This window comes from Glossina fuscipes, unplaced genomic scaffold (genome assembly GCF_014805625.2).
Source record: "Glossina fuscipes isolate IAEA_lab_2018 unplaced genomic scaffold, Yale_Gfus_2 1, whole genome shotgun sequence".
Classification (NCBI taxonomy): Eukaryota; Metazoa; Arthropoda; class Insecta; order Diptera; family Glossinidae; genus Glossina; species Glossina fuscipes.
The window spans coordinates 5168708-5187170 of record NW_023998415.1 but is presented as its reverse complement, the minus strand read 5'-3'; the positions used below and the strand labels follow the sequence as shown (position 1 = coordinate 5187170).

The following is an 18463-nucleotide window of genomic DNA, read 5'->3' as shown; positions in this document are numbered from 1 at the left end:
TTCTACTATTGAAATGATTCTTTCGTTATTTAAGCTACGATCATGATTTATATTCAATTAAAACGTTAGCAAACGTTCTGTAATGTGAAGTTCCTACTCAGCCTGTGGCATTCGTAAACAATTTGAATAACAACTCTGACTTTCTACTTGATTAGCACTGAACATGCCGCAAAATGACATGCTGAACATCAAACCATAACAAAATTGCAGAAACTGTTCAACATGACACACCCTATACTGTATGACGGGCGCATATTTTTTGCGGTCGGTGCGTGTAATTCTGCGTCCCGTGCTGAAAAAACATTTTTTTATATTAATAACAACTAATAAATTTCTACAAAATTTGCAGAAATTATTACACAAAACTGGCACTATGTCGGGACATATCAAGGTTTTATGAGAAAACACTCAGAAAAGTGTATTAAAAAAATTCACTGAAAAAAGCCTTTCGATTCCATACAACGTACGACGACAACGGCCAGCAAGAACAACACACACAACTCGAGCGAGGTAAGAAAGAAATTTCTAAAACGACTAACGAAATGTCAGTTCGTAAAATGACAACCATTGCTATTTTCTCAACACATGTATATAAAGTGCTGCCATATAGTGAAAATTGCTTTAGAAATTTACCACTCAAAACAAATGTTGCTCAAATAAATGTTTGTAAGTGAATATAATCAGTGGCGTAGTGTCCACGGTTAAATTTAAATGCTCTTTTCTTTTTATAAATACCTCTTTTTATAAAATTAACGAATTATTATTATTATTATTTTTTTTTTAATATTTTTTCAGCTATTTTTATATAAGTTTTTCTTTTTGTTTAAACAAATCATGTCATCTGCTCCATCTACGAGTAGTGGAGAAGTTAAATATGTCACCGAAGTGCCTAGCAGCTTAAAACAATTGGCTCGACTTGTAGTGCGTGGTTTTTATAGTATAGAAGACGCTTTAATAATTGATATGCTCGTACGTAATCCATGTATGAAAGAAGATGATATTGCTGAATTATTGCGATTTGAGAAGAAACAAATGCGAGCTCGAATTTCCACTTTGCGTAGTGATAAATTTATACAAATACGTTTGAAAATGGAGACAGGTCCAGATGGCAAAGCCCAAAAAGTTAATTACTACTTCATAAACTATAAAACATTCGTAAATGTTGTCAAATACAAATTGGATTTGATGCGTAAACGTATGGAGACCGAAGAACGAGATGCAACAAGTAGAGCCAGCTTTAAATGCACGAATTGTAATAAAACTTTTACCGATTTAGAAGCAGATCAATTATTTGACTTCGATACTCACGAATTTCGCTGCACTTATTGCGGTAGTTCTGTAGAAGAAGATAGTTCAGCTATGCCAAAGAAAGATTCACGCCTTATGCTGGCACGTTTCAATGAACAGTTACAGCCTCTTTATGATTTACTCAGAGAGGTAGAAGGTATTAAGCTAGCACCCGAAATTTTGGAGCCTGAGCCAGTTGACATAGATACTATTAGAGGGTATATATTGCTTTTGCTCTTATGAAATATAAAATACTATAATATTAAAGTAAAAATTATAGGGTATGCAAACCGCCTAACCACCGTTTGGATGGACAGCAATGGTCCGGAGAGGCAACACGCAATCAGGGTTTTGCTGTTGAGGAAACTCGTGTAGATATTAATATAGGAGGCGATGATGTAAATGATGCAATAGATGAACGCAAATCTAGACCAATTTGGATGACAGAAAGCACTTTGACTACGGAGGATATCATTGATAATGCCGATGCTATACTCAATGAAGCAGCTCAAAATTCCACATTATCGTGTGCTTCGAGTACTACAACGTCCACGCAACCCAACAATCGTAGAAGGGAACAAGAAGATATTATGGCTGTACTTTTGCAGCATGAGAAACAAGCAGAACATAAAGATAATCATGTACGAAGTTTGAAATCTTTCTCATCCAATGCCAATTCTACTGATTCCAGCGATGATGAAAACGATATAGAAAATGCTAAAATATGTAGGTTATTTTACTACAGATTACAGGCGTACTTTTAAATTATTCGTTTTTTATTTATTCATTTTTTTTTTTTTGTATTATGTTAGCCAAAGCCGATTTTAATAATTTCATTAATTCTGAATCTGAGGAAGATGACGATGTTCCTACTGTATTAATAGCCGGTCATCCTTATCCATTAGATCAGGTCAACGATGAACTCATTGCTCAAATGACACAACAGGAAAAAGAAAATTACATACATGTATATCAACAGCATTACAGTCATATATACGATTGAGAAACGAATTAAGATCGTCATCAGCCATCCTTTTAATTATTTTAATTATTTGTCCATACATTAGTTAAAATACATGTGCATAAAAAAAAAAAAAAACAAAACATAAAACCTAGATATTAAGAACACTTAAAAAAAAGATGAATAACAATTTTGTTTTTCTTTTTTTTGATTCGATTTTTCTTTGTAAGAACGTTTTCAAGTTAATAAAACATAATATTGATTGTGAAATTCGTAATAACATATATAAAATTCACATCAATGAAATTTTAATATTCAGGCGCTACTGTCTTTCTTCTAAACAAGTATCCAACATATATATACTCTTTTCATTTTGTTGACTAAACATGTTTCATCAACGTTAACACGATATGGCAGCCCTTCGACTAAAGTTTGGTGAAGTTCTCAATTCTCAGAAAATGACAATTAAAATGCTCAGTTTGTTTTCTATTTGAGAATTAGAATTCATAAAAACTGGATAGAGCGATGGGAAATGTCTTGACAAAATGTTAATTTGAAAATTAAATACCTATATGCAAAGTTTACAGAACGCTGCGGTTATGTGGTTTATAAAAACGAGTTATCTCGGTTGGTAACCGCAGTGAAAAAGGAAAAAAATTATATATAAAAATTCTTATTAGTTTATTGCATAAAACAAAAGGGGAAAATCTTAGGATTTTATTAAATGTGTGCCTTTACTGGTTTAATTAAAGGGATTACTATACACGTATATACATATATGTATATATATATATATATATACGCGTTTGTGTTCAATACGGCATTTTTTTTTTTTAACTTATATTTGTTAAACATTACTTACGCTATTAAGATTAGACCGCATGAAGCGCGCTACCTACGCGTAATACCAAAGTGCAGTTTATATTCAATATCATAAAATCAACATACTAGCAACAAAATGAGGCCCAATATTAATAAGGATTTGCTGCCCATAAAGGCTCATTATTTTCTTTTCAATGCAGGTGAGTAAAGTCGACTTTTTATGTTATTGTTTTTTAGTGGCGAAACGCTTGCTAGCAATTTTAATCTTAAAAGTATTGAAAAATTAATGACTAATTATGACGTTTTATTACCGGGTGATAAATAAAAGTGCGATTTAATAATACTTCGATGGTTGCATAGGCCGCCTCTTAATAGTTAATTCGCTTTGAAAAAAAGTTCGCTTTTATTTATTTTTTCTTTTCTCACTAATGTGTTAAAATGCATCGAACTCTCAAAGGCTTTGAAATATTCTTGCTTCGCAATTAAGAATCTCAATGCTTTCACATAAATTGTACACGATTTAAGTAAATGTTAAAATGCCAAAATCAATAATATTTTGGTCGAAAGTGTATCCTACGAAGCACAAAATTCGGTGTATAAATGTTGAACTGATTGTATATTAAATATAATAATAATTGCAGATGGTATACTGAGTACTGCGCTTTAAGTCTGTAGTAACAAATTGTTCGAATACATCTGAATGAAGTCTTCAAAATATACTGGTTTGGCTACGTCCGTTTATTCCTTCTCCTTCTTAAAAGTCAAATTGAAGGGAACTGTTTTATTTACAGTACTAAGCTTTTCTTCAATTTTTTTTTCGTCAATTCAATTTTATTTTAGCAAAAAAGAAGCAGACACAATTAACATAAAAGAGAAAAGAAAGTCAACACCCTTCGTAATCGGAGTCCCTGCAGAGACATGATATGCTTAAGGCACAAGCGGTAACGCTAATGTTTGAAACTAGCGAGGCAAGAATTCGATTGCTGCGTGGACATCCTTAAATGCCTTGGACCTCTGAAAACTCCATATTATTTTAATAAAACATTTTTGTCAAGAGCCAAGCTCGCTAAAGAAATTCCACTGATAGCGTTCGCTTTAGGCGAGGATTGAAAATTCAACTTGACCATAATTAAATTAAGACGCGATTCACGAAATTGCCATCGTACTCGTTCCTCGTTTTTCCAATTTTATCAACTAAAAGTGTAATCACTTTTAAATATGCAATTCGCGCTATATTAAATAAATTTTAAGGGAAAGAGAGAGAGAGAGAGAGAGAGAGGGGGAGAGAGTTAAACTGGCATTTATAGTAGAAATTTTTGTTGTGTAAATAAAATTTGAAAAGTGTTTAATTGAAATTATGCTGAATTAACAATTTTTTTGTTATTTTCTTTTTCTATATTTTGTTCTTCTTCTGCCTTTTAATATTCGTTGTTTTTTTTTTTTTTTTTTTGGTTTCTTTTTAATTTACATTTTATGCTACTTAAATTGAAGACAATATGAGATGATGGGCAGTTTTTTCCTTAATGAATTTTATTGGAATCTTAAAAAGCATAAAACTATGCATAGTTACAGATAGTTGAGTTAATTATAAAGAGAAATATAAAGATAAAGATTTTTTTAACATGTTTAGACTGCGATAAACTAAGCTATGATAGTTAAGTAGGTGAATTGTAATCTACAAATATATTTAAATGTGTGTATACAGCGGTATGCAAGTTTAAGTCAGGAAAAGCAAAAAAAAACAAAAAAAAAAAAAGCAAAAAATTTCAAATACTATCCTCTTAATAATGATTTATCACGGGAAACAATTGTACTTTACGTGTGCAAGAATGTAAGTTTCTGGTAATTTACTTAAATACATTTCGCTTTTAAATATAACGAGAGCTTTGCTGCTTGAATTTATTTGAAATTATATCACGTTTTATTGGCGACGTTTTTATTTTTAGGAACCGCTCCTGTTGTACCTTTTATGCCTACTTTAGCGAAGCAGTTGGGTTACTCTAGTATAGTAGTGGGTACAATGTATACAATATTGGCTGTAATCGGTATGTTAACTAAACCGTTGGTCGGTTTCCTGTCAGATCGGTAAGTGCAATAAACACTTTCAATAAAAGACCGACCGACAATCATAAACGGCTAAATGGGCTCAGATTGTTATATTACGGAATCTCCCTCCCTCTCAATCACAAAACAAATGTAGTATACCTTGAGACTCGATATTTTTCTTAGTGGGTGTCAGAAAAGCTTATTTTTATATATTAGATATGAAATCTTTACTTTTACAAGACGACTTTATCCAAAAGATCTATTAACAAAATATCAGATCTAATCAGATCTAATTGGTTTCTATCTAAAAGTGAATTCTTTTTTGCAATTGGTTCCTACTTTGAAAGTACAATTGAAAACGGTTTAAAATAGGGTAAAAGATAGCGTGTTCATTTCTTTTTCGTATATTCTTAGAAATTGTATAATCGATTTGTTTCCACTCTATGTAAAAAATATACTCACTTTAATATAAAGATTACCATAATATTGAAATTTGATAAAACAATCACTTGGAGTAGAAATAAAAAATGCTATATGAATCAAGGAGTAATGCCCCATTTATACCGGAAACCCTATAATGAAATACGCTAAAAATAAAAAACAAATACGAAAATCAAATTCAACCGGGACCAAATCTTTTATCCCCTTCACGGTTTATCCCAAAAAAAGACAAAAGAATTTGAAAGAAAAAAGTTCTCGTGCTGTATAATATGAAGTGGGCGCAGTTGATTTATTCTATTTTCAAAATAACATTTTTTGTCGTAGAGGCTTGTGGGAGTGTTGTAGGCGGGTCCTTTGAAATGTTTGAATCAATTCCAAACTTTTTTGCAAATTTGTGGGCGATATCTTCATTTTCGCTAACGGAAGAATATTTACAACAGACATTACACAGTTGTACAGATGCATAGATGGACAGACGAAAGAGACGGGCCTATTTAGGTGCATTCCAAATTTAAAACTGGCCAAGAATTTATATACTTTATGGAGGTTTTGAAACTAGCTTCTGCGCTTTATAAAACTATTGAAAAAACAATTAAACTGTGAGACACTATAATATTGGGTAGGCGTGGTCAACTTTTTCCATATTTGTACAGTTGCGGCAGCATCGCCCATAGAATATATCATCGAATTTTTATAAGTTTATCTGCTATACTTTATGAGTAATTTTCCATTCGTTTTGAAAGACAGAAGTGTTCTCAGTTTACGTAATGCTGCGGGCGTGCTCTTCGACCGATTTGACCCATTTTCAATAGCAACCTGCTTGCAAGAACTTCCAATGCTCCTGCTCAATTTGAAGCCGTCATTCATGTTCACTTTTGCGGCCAAACGAATGTTTACAACAGACATGCGGACAGACGGCACAATTCGACTGTAGGTATAAAAATTGGGAAATTTCGATCGTGAACGTCTTGCTTCTGTTATATTTTCAAATGTAAGAATATTTGTTTCGTCTGATAAAAGCTGGTCATATCTGGTCTTATAGGGAATGATTCCATCAGGATTCGGGATTTTAACTTGATTTCAAAATATATTCGCCAAAGTTGAAGTAATGGACATAGAGAGAGAGAGAGAGAGAGAGAGAGGTCTATGGCGTACACCTTTTATAGATATTGTTACGGATTGATTTTCCCAGAAGAAAAATTTCCGAGAGATGGAAAACTTTGGGATATTCGTGGCGTGTCATGCAACTGCCGGCCGACGGAAAAGATTAGCGGAAAACACATCACTTATGATAACTTGCTTACATAAGCAGAATATTTGAGCAGACTGCGTTAGTCGGAAAAGAATGTTTCAGTTAAGAATATTGTGAAACTTAAGTAAACTGTGAATAATCCTATCCTTAAAGGAATTGATTGTAAGTAAAACCCCGGTCTAGTGAGATGAACCGTAGAAAGAAAATTATTTCGTAAAAATCTTAAGAGGCGGGTACATAAGCTCTGCGTACTCACGTTCTTCGTTGATGGGGATAATAAAATGAGTAAAATAATTTGTTTCTTCATTTACACAAAGACATTGAATTGAGAGTTAGCTAAGACACACTTTCAAAATCTATCGGTTGATGTATGACATTCTTATTAAAAATCAATATTTTTGAACAACTGACTAATTTAAACTGAAAATGATAGAGACCAATTAATTTTAGGATAGCCAAAGATGATGGTGACTTAACTAAACAGGTTATATAAATGATAATTAGATTCTAAACGATTCCTATATTGATTGCTTTATTGCATTTTCGATTTCTAGATATCAACGCCATCGTATGCTTTTCATCTCCTGCGAAATTCTTACTGGGCTGGCGTTTTTTCTTATCACGTTTACGCCAGGTGTACAAAAACCGTTACCTGTTGTCGAATTGCACCATGAAAGCACTACGACAGTGCGCTATTGTTCCTCGGATAATTGCATTAGTACCAATTTAAAGAACCACTTTCAGAATCAGACCCTTACTTGTAAATTACATTGCCAAATTGAACCCTTTATATGGAACGATATGTGTAAAGAATGCTTTCAAATCAAACCAGAAAATTGCAATCGCAGCTCCGAGTATGTGGATCTCATCAGGGATATAAACATGAATGATATAGGAATGGACCAATTAACGGACGGGAAGACTTGTATGATTTTCACAGTAATACAGCCGGCTGATGATCTAGAAGCCTTGGAGTCAACGGATTGCCTCGACAATAGTACATACTTCAATACAACGTGTGAGCTTAATTGTAACAATGAATATTTGCATAGTCAATTGGCCGAAAGTCCAGTAATAAGCAACAGCGATGCTGTCAGTTTATATCAATTTTGGTGGTTTTTCGGTATGTTAACTATAAGCTGGATCGGTATGGCCGCCGTAGTTAGTATCGGCGATGCCATTTGCTTTGCCATATTGGGTGAACGGGGACATTTGTATGGTAAGCAACGTTTATATGGTTCAGTTGGTTGGGGTATATTCTCAATTTTGGCCGGTATCCTGGTTGATAGTATGTCAACTGATACAGAAAAAGATTATACCGCAGTGTTTTGGATGACTGCCATTATAATGGCTTTAGATGTATTGGCCTCGATAAAATTAAAGGTGAGTCAAAAAAAAAAAAAAAAAATCGTATTAAACTAAAACTTTATATTTTAACCTTTAGCATACACAAACCCATTTATCACCGAATATATTAAAAGATGTAGGTCAAATGTTTTTATCGATGCGTTGTGTGATATTTTTTATTTGGTGCGTATTTATCGGCCTGGGAACGGCGCTTATTTGGAATTTTCTATTCTGGCATTTGGAAAATTTGAGTAGTTGTCAAGATTCAATGAAAACGCTACAGGGCTTCGTTATGGCGATACAGTGTTTTTGCGGTGAATTGCCGTTTTTCTTTTCTTCTGGATGGATATTGAAAAAAATCGGCCACATTAATGCCATGAGTTTGGTTTTGTTCGGTTTTGGTGTACGTTTTATTCTGTATTCAATGTTACAGGATCCGTGGTATGTTTTGCCCATCGAACTTTTAAATGGTGTAACTTTTGGTCTCTTTTACGCTACAATGGCCTCCTATGCCAGTATAGTGGCCCCGCCGGGCACCGAAACTACTATGCAAGTAAGTTAAATTGAAAAATGATTTTGAAATTATTTTCATTCAATTTTTTCATTTCTTTTTTTTTTTTTTTTTTTTTTTTAATAGGGATTAGTTGGAGCTATATTTGAAGGTATTGGCGTATCTACTGGCAGTTTTGTCGGTGGCCTATTATTCGACTCAGTGGGTGGTGGACATACTTTTGAAATTTTCGGTGTGTCCTTTTTTATAGCTTTCATTGTCCATTTCTGTATACAGAAGTATTTACAGCGGCATCAGTCAGCTGATACCGATGGTAAGCAATCCTCTGAGCAGAACTCTAAAGACAGCATAAATCACATTAACAATCCCAATAGTGCTACACGACTAACTAAAGATATTGCCCCCACTGATACAGTCGATAAGATTCAAAATGACGATAATAATTCAAATAAAATATTTACAAGTCTTCCCAATAAGTGCTAAAATTTTCAAATTGTGCAAATATTTAAATTTAAAAGTAATGCATTTTTTTTGTTTTTTTTGTTTTAATTTTTTTTATTTTTGACTTCAGAACGTAATTACTTCAAAATTTTACTTTATTTACTGTATTTAAGAAAATTTTTTAATAAATAAATACAAAATTTTAAACCCGTGTCACATTAACAATTTCACCCGAACTTATTAGGTGTTTGCAAAAATTTCGATCAGCGAAAATGATAAAGAAATTAGAAATGCTTGCACACATAACGGTTGAATTCAATGATGTTGACCTTCCTCTACATAAAATAACAGTCTTCCATTTAATATTATTGATTTATTTAGCGTACGCTGATGCTAAACTTGGAACGCTCAAAATCCTTTTTTTTCCAAAGTCATTAGTTTCATTGTTTATTTGAAGAAAACTGTTGTCGAAGCCCACCAAAGACGTTCAGAAGCTTATGGTGACGTTCCCGTCCATCATATCGCGGTTGATCATTGTCAATGCCATTTTTTGACCACATGTTGGAAGAGTTGTCCTCCGGTGTACACCGTTGCAGATCGAATGGGAAGTTTTGCCACATCTAGCGTACTTGCCAGACATGGCGGCTCCTGATTACCACTTGCTCAAATCCGTCCAGCAAGGCTTGGCTGGCGCGCGGGTCCGCAAAATTGAATAAGTGTGAAAATGCATCGGCGGGTGGATCGCCTGCCAAACCAATAGAAGTTCATGGCCATGTTGCCAAAAATATTGTAGAAAATGTTGTAGAAAATGATGTACACTAGTAGATTAGTATATAATGCTCCATAATAAATGCCTTTTTCAAGTGAAAAAGTGATCAAAATTTCTGCAAACACCTGATATGATATCAAATTTCCTCTCCCCACCCATCCCATACACATTACGTTAACATGTTGTTAATTGCATCCTCATTATAGGAAAATACAATAACCGTTAATCTAAAATGTGTTAATAATTCTGTCCGTATTTATTTACCAGAAAGGAAACTCTGGATTGTGTTACCTTCGTTTTAGAAAGGGAAAAAGTGCCGCAAAGGCCTTCTCTCCACACATCTCAGAATTTAATTGCCTACTCTCTGTTCCATATGTTCAAACGGACGAATTAAGCAGAATCTTACAAGTGACAAAGAATTGGACAAAAAAAGGAAAAAAGCATATATTTAGGTAAATTTGATAGATCAAATGGGTGCGATCCGATTAGAGAAAAATAAAAGATCTACTTCATTCGATTCGATTCGTTAGCGATCTAATTACGATATTTCATCGAAAATAAGGTGCAAATATTTGTCAAAGGAGAAGAATATTTTCTATAAAAATAGTCTCAATACTTTTACTGACAAGTCCATCAGTTAAACGGCCGGCGCTTGTTATTCCCATCATCGAAGGATGATATATAGGATTGTATATTCATTTTGTCAAAACGTTTGCAACGCCCACAAGGAAGCATCAGATATTCCACAAAGTATATACATTCTTGATCAGGAGCAAATTCTGAATTTAATTTAAGCATGTCCGTCTGTCCGAATGTCTGTTGTAAAATTTCGCCAGATCACAAAAATGAAAATGAATATCGACTTCAAATTGGGCAGGAGCATTGGAAGTTCTTGCAAGCGGGTTGCTATTGAAAATGGGTCGAATCGGTCGAAGAGCACGCCCGCAGCACCACGTAAACTTGTAACACCTCTGTCTTTCAAAAGGAATAGAAAATTACTCATAAAGCATAGCAGATAAATTTATAAAAATTCGACGGTATATTCTATGCGTGATGCTGTCGCAACTGTACAAATACCCTACCCATATTATAGTGTCCCACAGTTTAATTGCTTTTTCAATAACTTTATAAAGCGCAGAAACTAGTTTCAAAACCTCCATAAAGTATATAAATTCTTGGCCAGTTTTAAATTTGGAATGCATCTAAATAGGCCCGTCTCTTTCGTCTGTCCATCTATGCGTCTGCACAACTGTGTAGTGTCTTTTGTAAATATTCTTCCGTTAGCGAAAGTGAAGATATCGGCCACAAATTTGTCAAAAAATTTGGAATTGATTTAAACATTTCAAAGGACACGCTTATCACGCTCACATGCCTATACTAGAGAGTTTGAAAATTATGTACTTTTACTTCCTTTGTCTTTTTTAAAGTAACGCTGATGAGTACAAAAGATTCGGTCCCGACCGAATTGAATTTGATTTGCTTGTGATAATTATGTTTCCTACTACTCTTCCAACATTTCTAAACAAAAAATTACACTCATCGTTAAATGAAGCATCAATACTCATCCCATAAATATATATATATATATTATTCGCGACTGCCTACTGCGGGTTAAATGGTACAGGCGTTGCTCGCTTAACACAGCATATATATTCTTGATCAGCGTTAAATTCTGAGTTGATTTAACCATGTCTCTCCGTCTGTGTGGGGTGTGTTGTTGGTACTCTCGAGATCGCAAAAATTAAGATATCGACTTCAAATTTGGGAAAAACATTGGAAACTTTTCCGCGAAGGTTGATATTGAGCGTAAACTAAACGCAACTCCTTTTTTTCTAATTTTTTTATTTTTGCTTGTTACTCGGAAATGAAGAAAGTTAGTTATTTTACGAAGCAATTTACTTCTTACATGTGAAAATGGAGGAAATCGGCCATGCCCACACAAAATTACAAGTGATTAACTTGTGTTTTTTTTTTTTTTACTTTTTTGAATTTTTATGTTTATTTATCATAAGGCAAAAACAACAGAATATTTAAAAGTATTTTGTATTACTCCTACACGCCTTAAACGAAGATATATTAACTGACTAAAAATCGGTTTATTCTAAAATGAAAACGGTAGGCACCGCGCTTAATTTTTTCCTAATAATACCAGCGATATGGGTACCAAGTAAAAGAAATTGGAGAATAGAATGCGAAAAATATAGTGGCTGGTATGCGGGATTCGGCACCTGCCGAATATAACTTTCTTACTTGTTTAAACATATTTTTCAATTTTTTTTTATTTCATCATAATGCTAAATTTCATGTTCTTTTTATATGTATATATATATATATATATATATATATATATATATAACTTGTATATGATGTATCTTTGGAAAAAAAAATTTCATAACAAAAAAAATGTTCCCTACAAAATTTTATAACCCGGTTGACATGGTTTCGATGTAACACGTTACACATTGCCTTGATTCATATTATTTTAAGGTATTTATCTTATAACATGGTTTGGATAAAACGCGACTACACGCATGGTACACATTTTTATACCCTACACTAGTTATGATACAGGGCATATTAGTTTGGTGCGGACGTACGCGACACCCAGAAGGAGTTAAGACAGTTGCACCTTTTATCACACCGATCTAGGCATGTCTGCCCATGCTTATTTGTATTCAACCTATAGATCGCGATTTTTAAAAAATTTTGGCAAACGCTATCGAAAATGGTTCGGTTTGGATCATTTTTTCGACCACTCTCCATAATCGTTATAAGAAAAGTTATTTGTAATTTTTCGAATTTCGCGACAAAAATCGCTTAATAATCGCATGTCGGCATTCTAAATTCGTGTGGTAAATTTAGATCGGATGGGTCAATTTCTTAAGCCCCTTGCCATATAAGCGTTCCTACTGGAATTAAATCATTATATGTTAAAATATGACTAACTTTCAATACTTCTTGATGAAAATTTGATATAAAAATTAACCTCACCGGATTTGTACCATGTAGGTTTACTTCTTTCGATTTCAAGCCATAATGAGAAAAAGCCTTTATATGTCAAAACAGTCGAATTATTAATATTTTGTGATGAAAATTTGGATCACCTATCTATAAGTAAAATCCAAATCCCATAAAATCCAAATATAAAATTTGGATCACTATCCGTAGACCTATTTTCTCGACTGCATCATGCAAGCAAGCACTTTTATTGCAAGCAAGTGCAAAGTAATAAAACCAAGTACAAGTAAATTAAATTTGCTATGGGATAGAGACCATCTTGACGCTTGAGTACCCTTCGTTATGACAGCTTTCATGAAATTTATACATTTACAAGAAAATAACGTGTAATTTTTAATGTACTATTAAACGACATGGTTTAGGGTAATTAATAGTGGCCGGCTTTGTCCGACTATAGCATTCTTATTTGTTTTGATTTATATTATATCTAAGTTTAAGTTATGTCGTTTTATAGAATGTTTTAGTTTAAAACAAAAAAGTAAAATAGTTTCGTATAACACGTTACGAATTAACAGTGTTAAGCGATATCGATATCGTGTTATGCCCATATTGCCAGTTATTTCACATAAAATGTAAGATATCGATCTTATCGAATTTTTTGTTAAATTTTATTTTTCAATGATTGATGATTTGTTAAATTGAATAAAGGACATATATGAATAAATTTAATTTTTCTCTCTTTGATAATTCCAATAAGAAAGTGATCATCGAACGACTTTAATTAGGAACATATTACAAATTAATATATTAATATTATATTATGTCAAAATCATTATATGCGCGCATTGATATTTACGCCAGTGTGTGTTACTAACTGTTTCTTTTTTTTTTTTTTCAACTAATTCTAGGCATTGTTAAATATTTAGCGCCTACAGATGCCATGCATATGCTTAACGAGCAGGACTTTATTAGAACGTAGAGACGAACCTTTTTGTTTACATATAATATATGTAATATGTGATGTAGTTATTTCATTATATCTTTGGCTTTTCTGTTTCTTTTTTTTTTTTTTTTTTTTTTGTTTGTTTATTCACTATTATGTAAGATAGTTTTTTAATGAAACTTTTTAATTTTGAAAAATGTGACTTTGTTTTGTAAGCATGTTAAAGAATGTGTAAAACGTAATTAAATAGAAATAAAATGTCCACACTTTTAAAGTAACTCCTTAACCTTATATATGTGCATGTGTATATTTGTCTTATTACATACAAAAAAAAAAAAAAAAACATCTTTTGCTTTAATGCATGCCGTTTATATAACGTTTGAGTTTATTTTTATCTCGCCAAGCGAAGAAAAAAATTCGTCTTCAAGATTTTCTTTACCTTTGTTATATGTTCAACAGCATTTATTGGATATGGAAAACCGGCTCTGTATTATTAAAGTTTTCATCAAAATTTTAATGAGAGAATATTGAACGATAAGCAGTGATTAAGAAAAGTTTAAAATGCTTTTTTTATTGGATATTTGCTATCTATCAAGAACAACGCTCTTGAGGGTTTCTTCAATCATCTCTTTACAGCCATGCATACACATACATAATCCTAATGTGTGCTCATAATAAATAAATATATATATATCTATATATATTCAGATCTAAGAGACATATATAAATTTGGGCATTTTTCAAAAGTTTACTCGGAAGAAAAAAAATATATATATATTGAAATGTTGATATGCATAACTTAATTCATTGGCTGCAAAGTCCTTTCAGGCTTTTGAATTTAATCATATATTATGATTGCATATCGCAAAGTGAAAGATGTTGCGCAGTTACATACTTTGTCTTCACAAACTATTTATTAAGTGTGGATATCAAGCTATTCGGCCTAAATCGAATTTATTCATTTTTGTTGCTTTTAATGGAAACCAAAAAACTTATACCGAATACTTTTACTATACATTTATTATTTATTTTCTAGTAATACAAAATAATGTATATAATGATTAAACATTGAAAAAAAAAAAAAATAGAACACAAAAAAAGTACTTTTTCTTTTAGTAATTACTGAGAAAGTATGCTTTTTCGTTTTATGTTATTTTTTAGCAATTAATGATTCTTCGTGTTGCTGCCTTTGTAATTTACGTTGCAATTCTTTTTGTTTGCCCGTTTGAATGTTTATGGCTCTTTTCTGCAATAAAATAAAGAAAACTAATAAAACTACCTATGCTCGCCTTGAAACGAATCATGGGTATTCATAGCACCTTATTTTGGAACGATACGTCCTCTACTGAGGTTGTCGAAAAAAAACTTAAGGCCTTTCAGTTCTCGTTCTGGTACAAGAATATATTAAGTTAATATGTATCTATGCAACAGCGAAAGCACTTTTGAAACGATCTAAGCTTGTCTGTCCCTCTGTCCATCTGACTTGTTTTCTTGCGCTCAATCTACAGATGGAGAAATTTTGTACATCAACATGCTTTGATCGAAGGACACACGCTATTGGCATGGAGTCCCGCGTCCCACTATCGTATGTTCAATCGTTTTTTTTTTTTTCTGGTTTTTAATCGTCCATATGGGCAGATTTCACAGTTTGTTAATAGCAGCAGGACATGATACCACCAATGAACGAATACATACACAGTTTCACAGCCAAGTTAGCCTATGTAGCTCTAAGGCAATATCTCCTTAACAGAAGTACACACTTTGGGCAATGGGAGAACATTGAAATGAAAACTGAATCTTAATCGCAAAATGTACAATGCTTCAGTGACACTTTACTGGCAAGTTACTGCAGCACTTATGCGTGCAATGTTCTGCCCTTGGCTGCCAAATAAATTATCCCCCAACAGCCTACAGAGAACTTATGATGTGAGTCGATTTACAATCTTTTAGATTAGACAATGGGCTACGTGGTTCCTTCTTTTTAGGAATGACAATACACTTTGACCCTTTCGGATTTCGTGGACTCCTTTGTTCAGGTTGTCAATGTCGGTATCACGGACGCAACGATACTTTCGATTAGTTAATTGCAAAAATTAAGTAAATATTATTAAGTAAATATTTTCATGTATCTGCAATTAAACATTGAAAAGAAAAAGAACACACAATATATATATATATCTATATATCGTTCTGAATATACTTAGTTTCAAAATTAATATATACAAAATATTTTTAGCAGATATTCTTCGTCTTAACTTTGTTAGGAATATTTAGCAAAAATCATATAAAAATTCTTATCCAAATTGTTGCTTACTCTCACATCAATATAACCTTTACTTGTTAAGAAGACATTTTCAAAGAGAAACAAAATAGGTGCATACCCGATGATTTAAAGCGAGCATAGATCTGTTAGATGTTTTTTGAATGTGCATACCTTTAACACTTTGGTACGTTGGTATATGTTCTGCATTTGTTTTTTGATTTTTAATAATTTCTCACGATAGATTTTTACATTGTCCATCTATCCGACGCATCAAATTGGAAATTAAACCATATTATGAAAAAGAAAAATCGAAATTTATTAAGATGATTGGCAAGATGAATCTTGGATAATTCCAAGATGCATTATCGGTCCGCGTTGTGCCATATAATCTAATATAATGAGTAGTAAGTTTTTCCACTCATACAACTACAACGTTATCCACTTTCAGACTACTTTGAGGATTTCGTCCAAGAATAAATTCGCAGAATTTCTATTTGCTGATTACGTTATTACGGCCTAAACGATTCAAACAATATATAAAAAAGGTCGGAGACAAAAATCCGATCCTTTTAAGATTGTCCCGAAGCGAGTCCATAGTTTTTATTACGACCGTTACATTTAAATTGTGACCCGACATACACTTCGTTTGCTTTTCTTTATACCTCGTCCTTACTATTGCAACAGAGTTTACGCGCAAAGTCTTGAATGTGTCATCGGGTTCGAAAAGTAAGTCTGGTGAGTATTGTCTTTTCCCTCAAAACTACCTGTTGATGTCAGTTAGATATATGAACATTAAATGTTTTCAAGCGATTTTTTTGGGGCTGTAATCATAGAAAATTTTAAAAACAATTATTAAGTCCTGTCCGCATATAAATCGATACGATGATATTACGTTATGATTGCTCTTTTGTATGGTGATGAAAAAGAGATTAATAAATTTATTTCGTAAAGATTCGTAAGCTTACCATCTCTTGCAATTTGATTACTTCGGCATTATCTAGTTTGAATTTTTCAGCTGATAAATCAATATATATCTTGTTTTGTTTACCACTGCAAATACAATAACTGTAGGTAAGCCTCAAAACCAATAGGACCGAGGTAAATTCAAGGCTACTTACATGAGTTCTTTAAGTTGCCCCTTGGCCTTCGCTAAAGGCGGTTCATACATCTGCAACATGCCTTGAGAAAGTAGCAAGGATGCTGACGAACTACTTGCTGTTGCAAATTCGCCTTTTGCATTGTTCGCATTGTTCGCATTACTGCTCTCGGGCTCGTTTGATAAGCTTTGCACAGATTTTTTTGCTAGAATATTATCATCTTGTTCCATAATACTGAGTTAATTTCGAAATAAATAATTTATAAAACTGGTCGACTTTACTGATATTGTGGAACAAAGAATTTTGGTTTTTTTCTTTTTATATTTGAATATAAGTAGTGGGTGTGCAGCAAGGAAAGATCGTCAATAATTAAAATTTGTAAATAGAAATGTTTTGTAAATAAACAAATCAAGCAACAGCTGTTTGCTGTCGCCGTTGACGATGTTTGTAAATGTGTGCAGAAAAATATATGTACACCAAATTCTCCTTTTACACGAGTATAAAAGAAAAAAAAAATAATCCTTTTCTTGCATGAATTGTTTTGTTTTCATACGATTTTCAATATTCTATGAATTTGTTTTTTTTTTTTTTGGTGTTTCTTACTTCCCTCACAAATATGCATTATCGCTTCGTCTGAAACTTTTCACAAATGTGTATCGAAAAATGTATACACCGTAGTCTCTTTTTACATGAAATTTGATTTAACACGAGTGTAAAAAACAATAATCCTTTTCTTACATGAATTGTTTCGTTTCCATACGATTTTCAATACTCTATGAATTTTTTTAATGAATTTCTTTTTGGATGTTTCTCATTCACTTGCATTATCGCTTTGTCCGAAACTTTTCATAATTTGACTAGTTTGTCGATTACATGTGTGTATGAGTGGAATTCCTCGAAGAGTAAAGATGTAGTGTATTTTTTACGGAAGTTAGTTTGGTTTTTCAAGGTATAATTTATTTTTTTATAATACACATAAAAAATTAAAATGTGTAAATACGAAATAAATTCTGAAGTGAACTCTAGAAACATTTCTTTTTTAATTTTTGTTATCTGGGAGCAATCTATTTATTATTTATATTTAGTCATTTCAAAGAGTTTTTGATAAAAAAAAGTTTAGGCGAAAGCAAACTTATAAAGTGCTAAACAGAACAAAACATTTACGCTAAGTGTCAAACACAGTGCAGAGGGCGATGATGTAGCTGAGAGTTACCTTTTACCTTGGGTTGAACTGTTTTTGTCAAGGAATAGAATACGAAAGCGAAGGCTAAATAATTCATACGCGCCTGCGTAGATACATCGTTGGTTAAACATATCTCATGAAT

At 32.7% G+C, this 18463-nt stretch overlaps 3 protein-coding genes across 12 annotated transcripts; 2 read left to right on the top strand and 1 right to left on the bottom strand.

Moving 5' to 3' along the window:
* LOC119631703 (general transcription factor IIE subunit 1) lies at positions 1-2323 on the top strand. 3 transcript variants are annotated; one of them, XM_038024142.1, is made up of 5 exons: positions 1-274; positions 350-510; positions 796-1505; positions 1568-2013; positions 2100-2323. In XM_038024142.1, exons 3-5 carry the CDS (start codon positions 835-837, stop codon positions 2288-2290), a joined length of 1308 nt encoding a protein of 435 aa, XP_037880070.1. In that variant the 5' UTR covers positions 1-274; positions 350-510; positions 796-834; the 3' UTR covers positions 2291-2323. The 3 variants fall into 3 exon arrangements, with proteins under 3 accessions (XP_037880070.1, XP_037880069.1, XP_037880068.1); XM_038024141.1 differs by having other exon boundaries at positions 1-510; XM_038024140.1 differs by lacking the exons at positions 1-274; positions 350-510 and adding an exon at positions 583-666.
* Positions 2324-2726: 403 nt separating this feature from the next.
* LOC119631563 (major facilitator superfamily domain-containing protein 6-A) lies at positions 2727-13898 on the top strand. 8 transcript variants are annotated; one of them, XR_005246679.1, is made up of 7 exons: positions 2727-3270; positions 5017-5155; positions 7364-8192; positions 8254-8709; positions 8794-8980; positions 10145-10329; positions 13744-13803. XR_005246679.1 is itself a non-coding variant. In XM_038023893.1 (6 exons), the coding sequence occupies exons 1-6, from the start codon at positions 3207-3209 to the stop codon at positions 13812-13814; spliced, it is 1746 nt and encodes a 581-aa protein (XP_037879821.1). In that variant the 5' UTR covers positions 2727-3206; the 3' UTR covers positions 13815-13898. The 8 variants fall into 8 exon arrangements, 7 of the variants coding, with proteins under 7 accessions (XP_037879821.1, XP_037879823.1, XP_037879822.1 ...); XM_038023893.1 differs by lacking the exon at positions 10145-10329 and having other exon boundaries at positions 13744-13898; XM_038023895.1 differs by lacking the exon at positions 13744-13803 and having other exon boundaries at positions 10145-10614.
* A 1015-nt stretch (positions 13899-14913) lies between these two features.
* Positions 14914-17709, bottom strand: LOC119631822 (biogenesis of lysosome-related organelles complex 1 subunit 6). Its single transcript, XM_038024343.1, has 4 exons — positions 17160-17709; positions 17007-17091; positions 16213-16299; positions 14914-15024 (listed from the first exon to the last, which is right to left on the bottom strand). Exons 1-4 carry the CDS (start codon positions 17366-17368, stop codon positions 14929-14931), a joined length of 477 nt encoding a protein of 158 aa, XP_037880271.1. The 5' UTR covers positions 17369-17709; the 3' UTR covers positions 14914-14928.
* Positions 17710-18463: the final 754 nt, after the last annotated feature.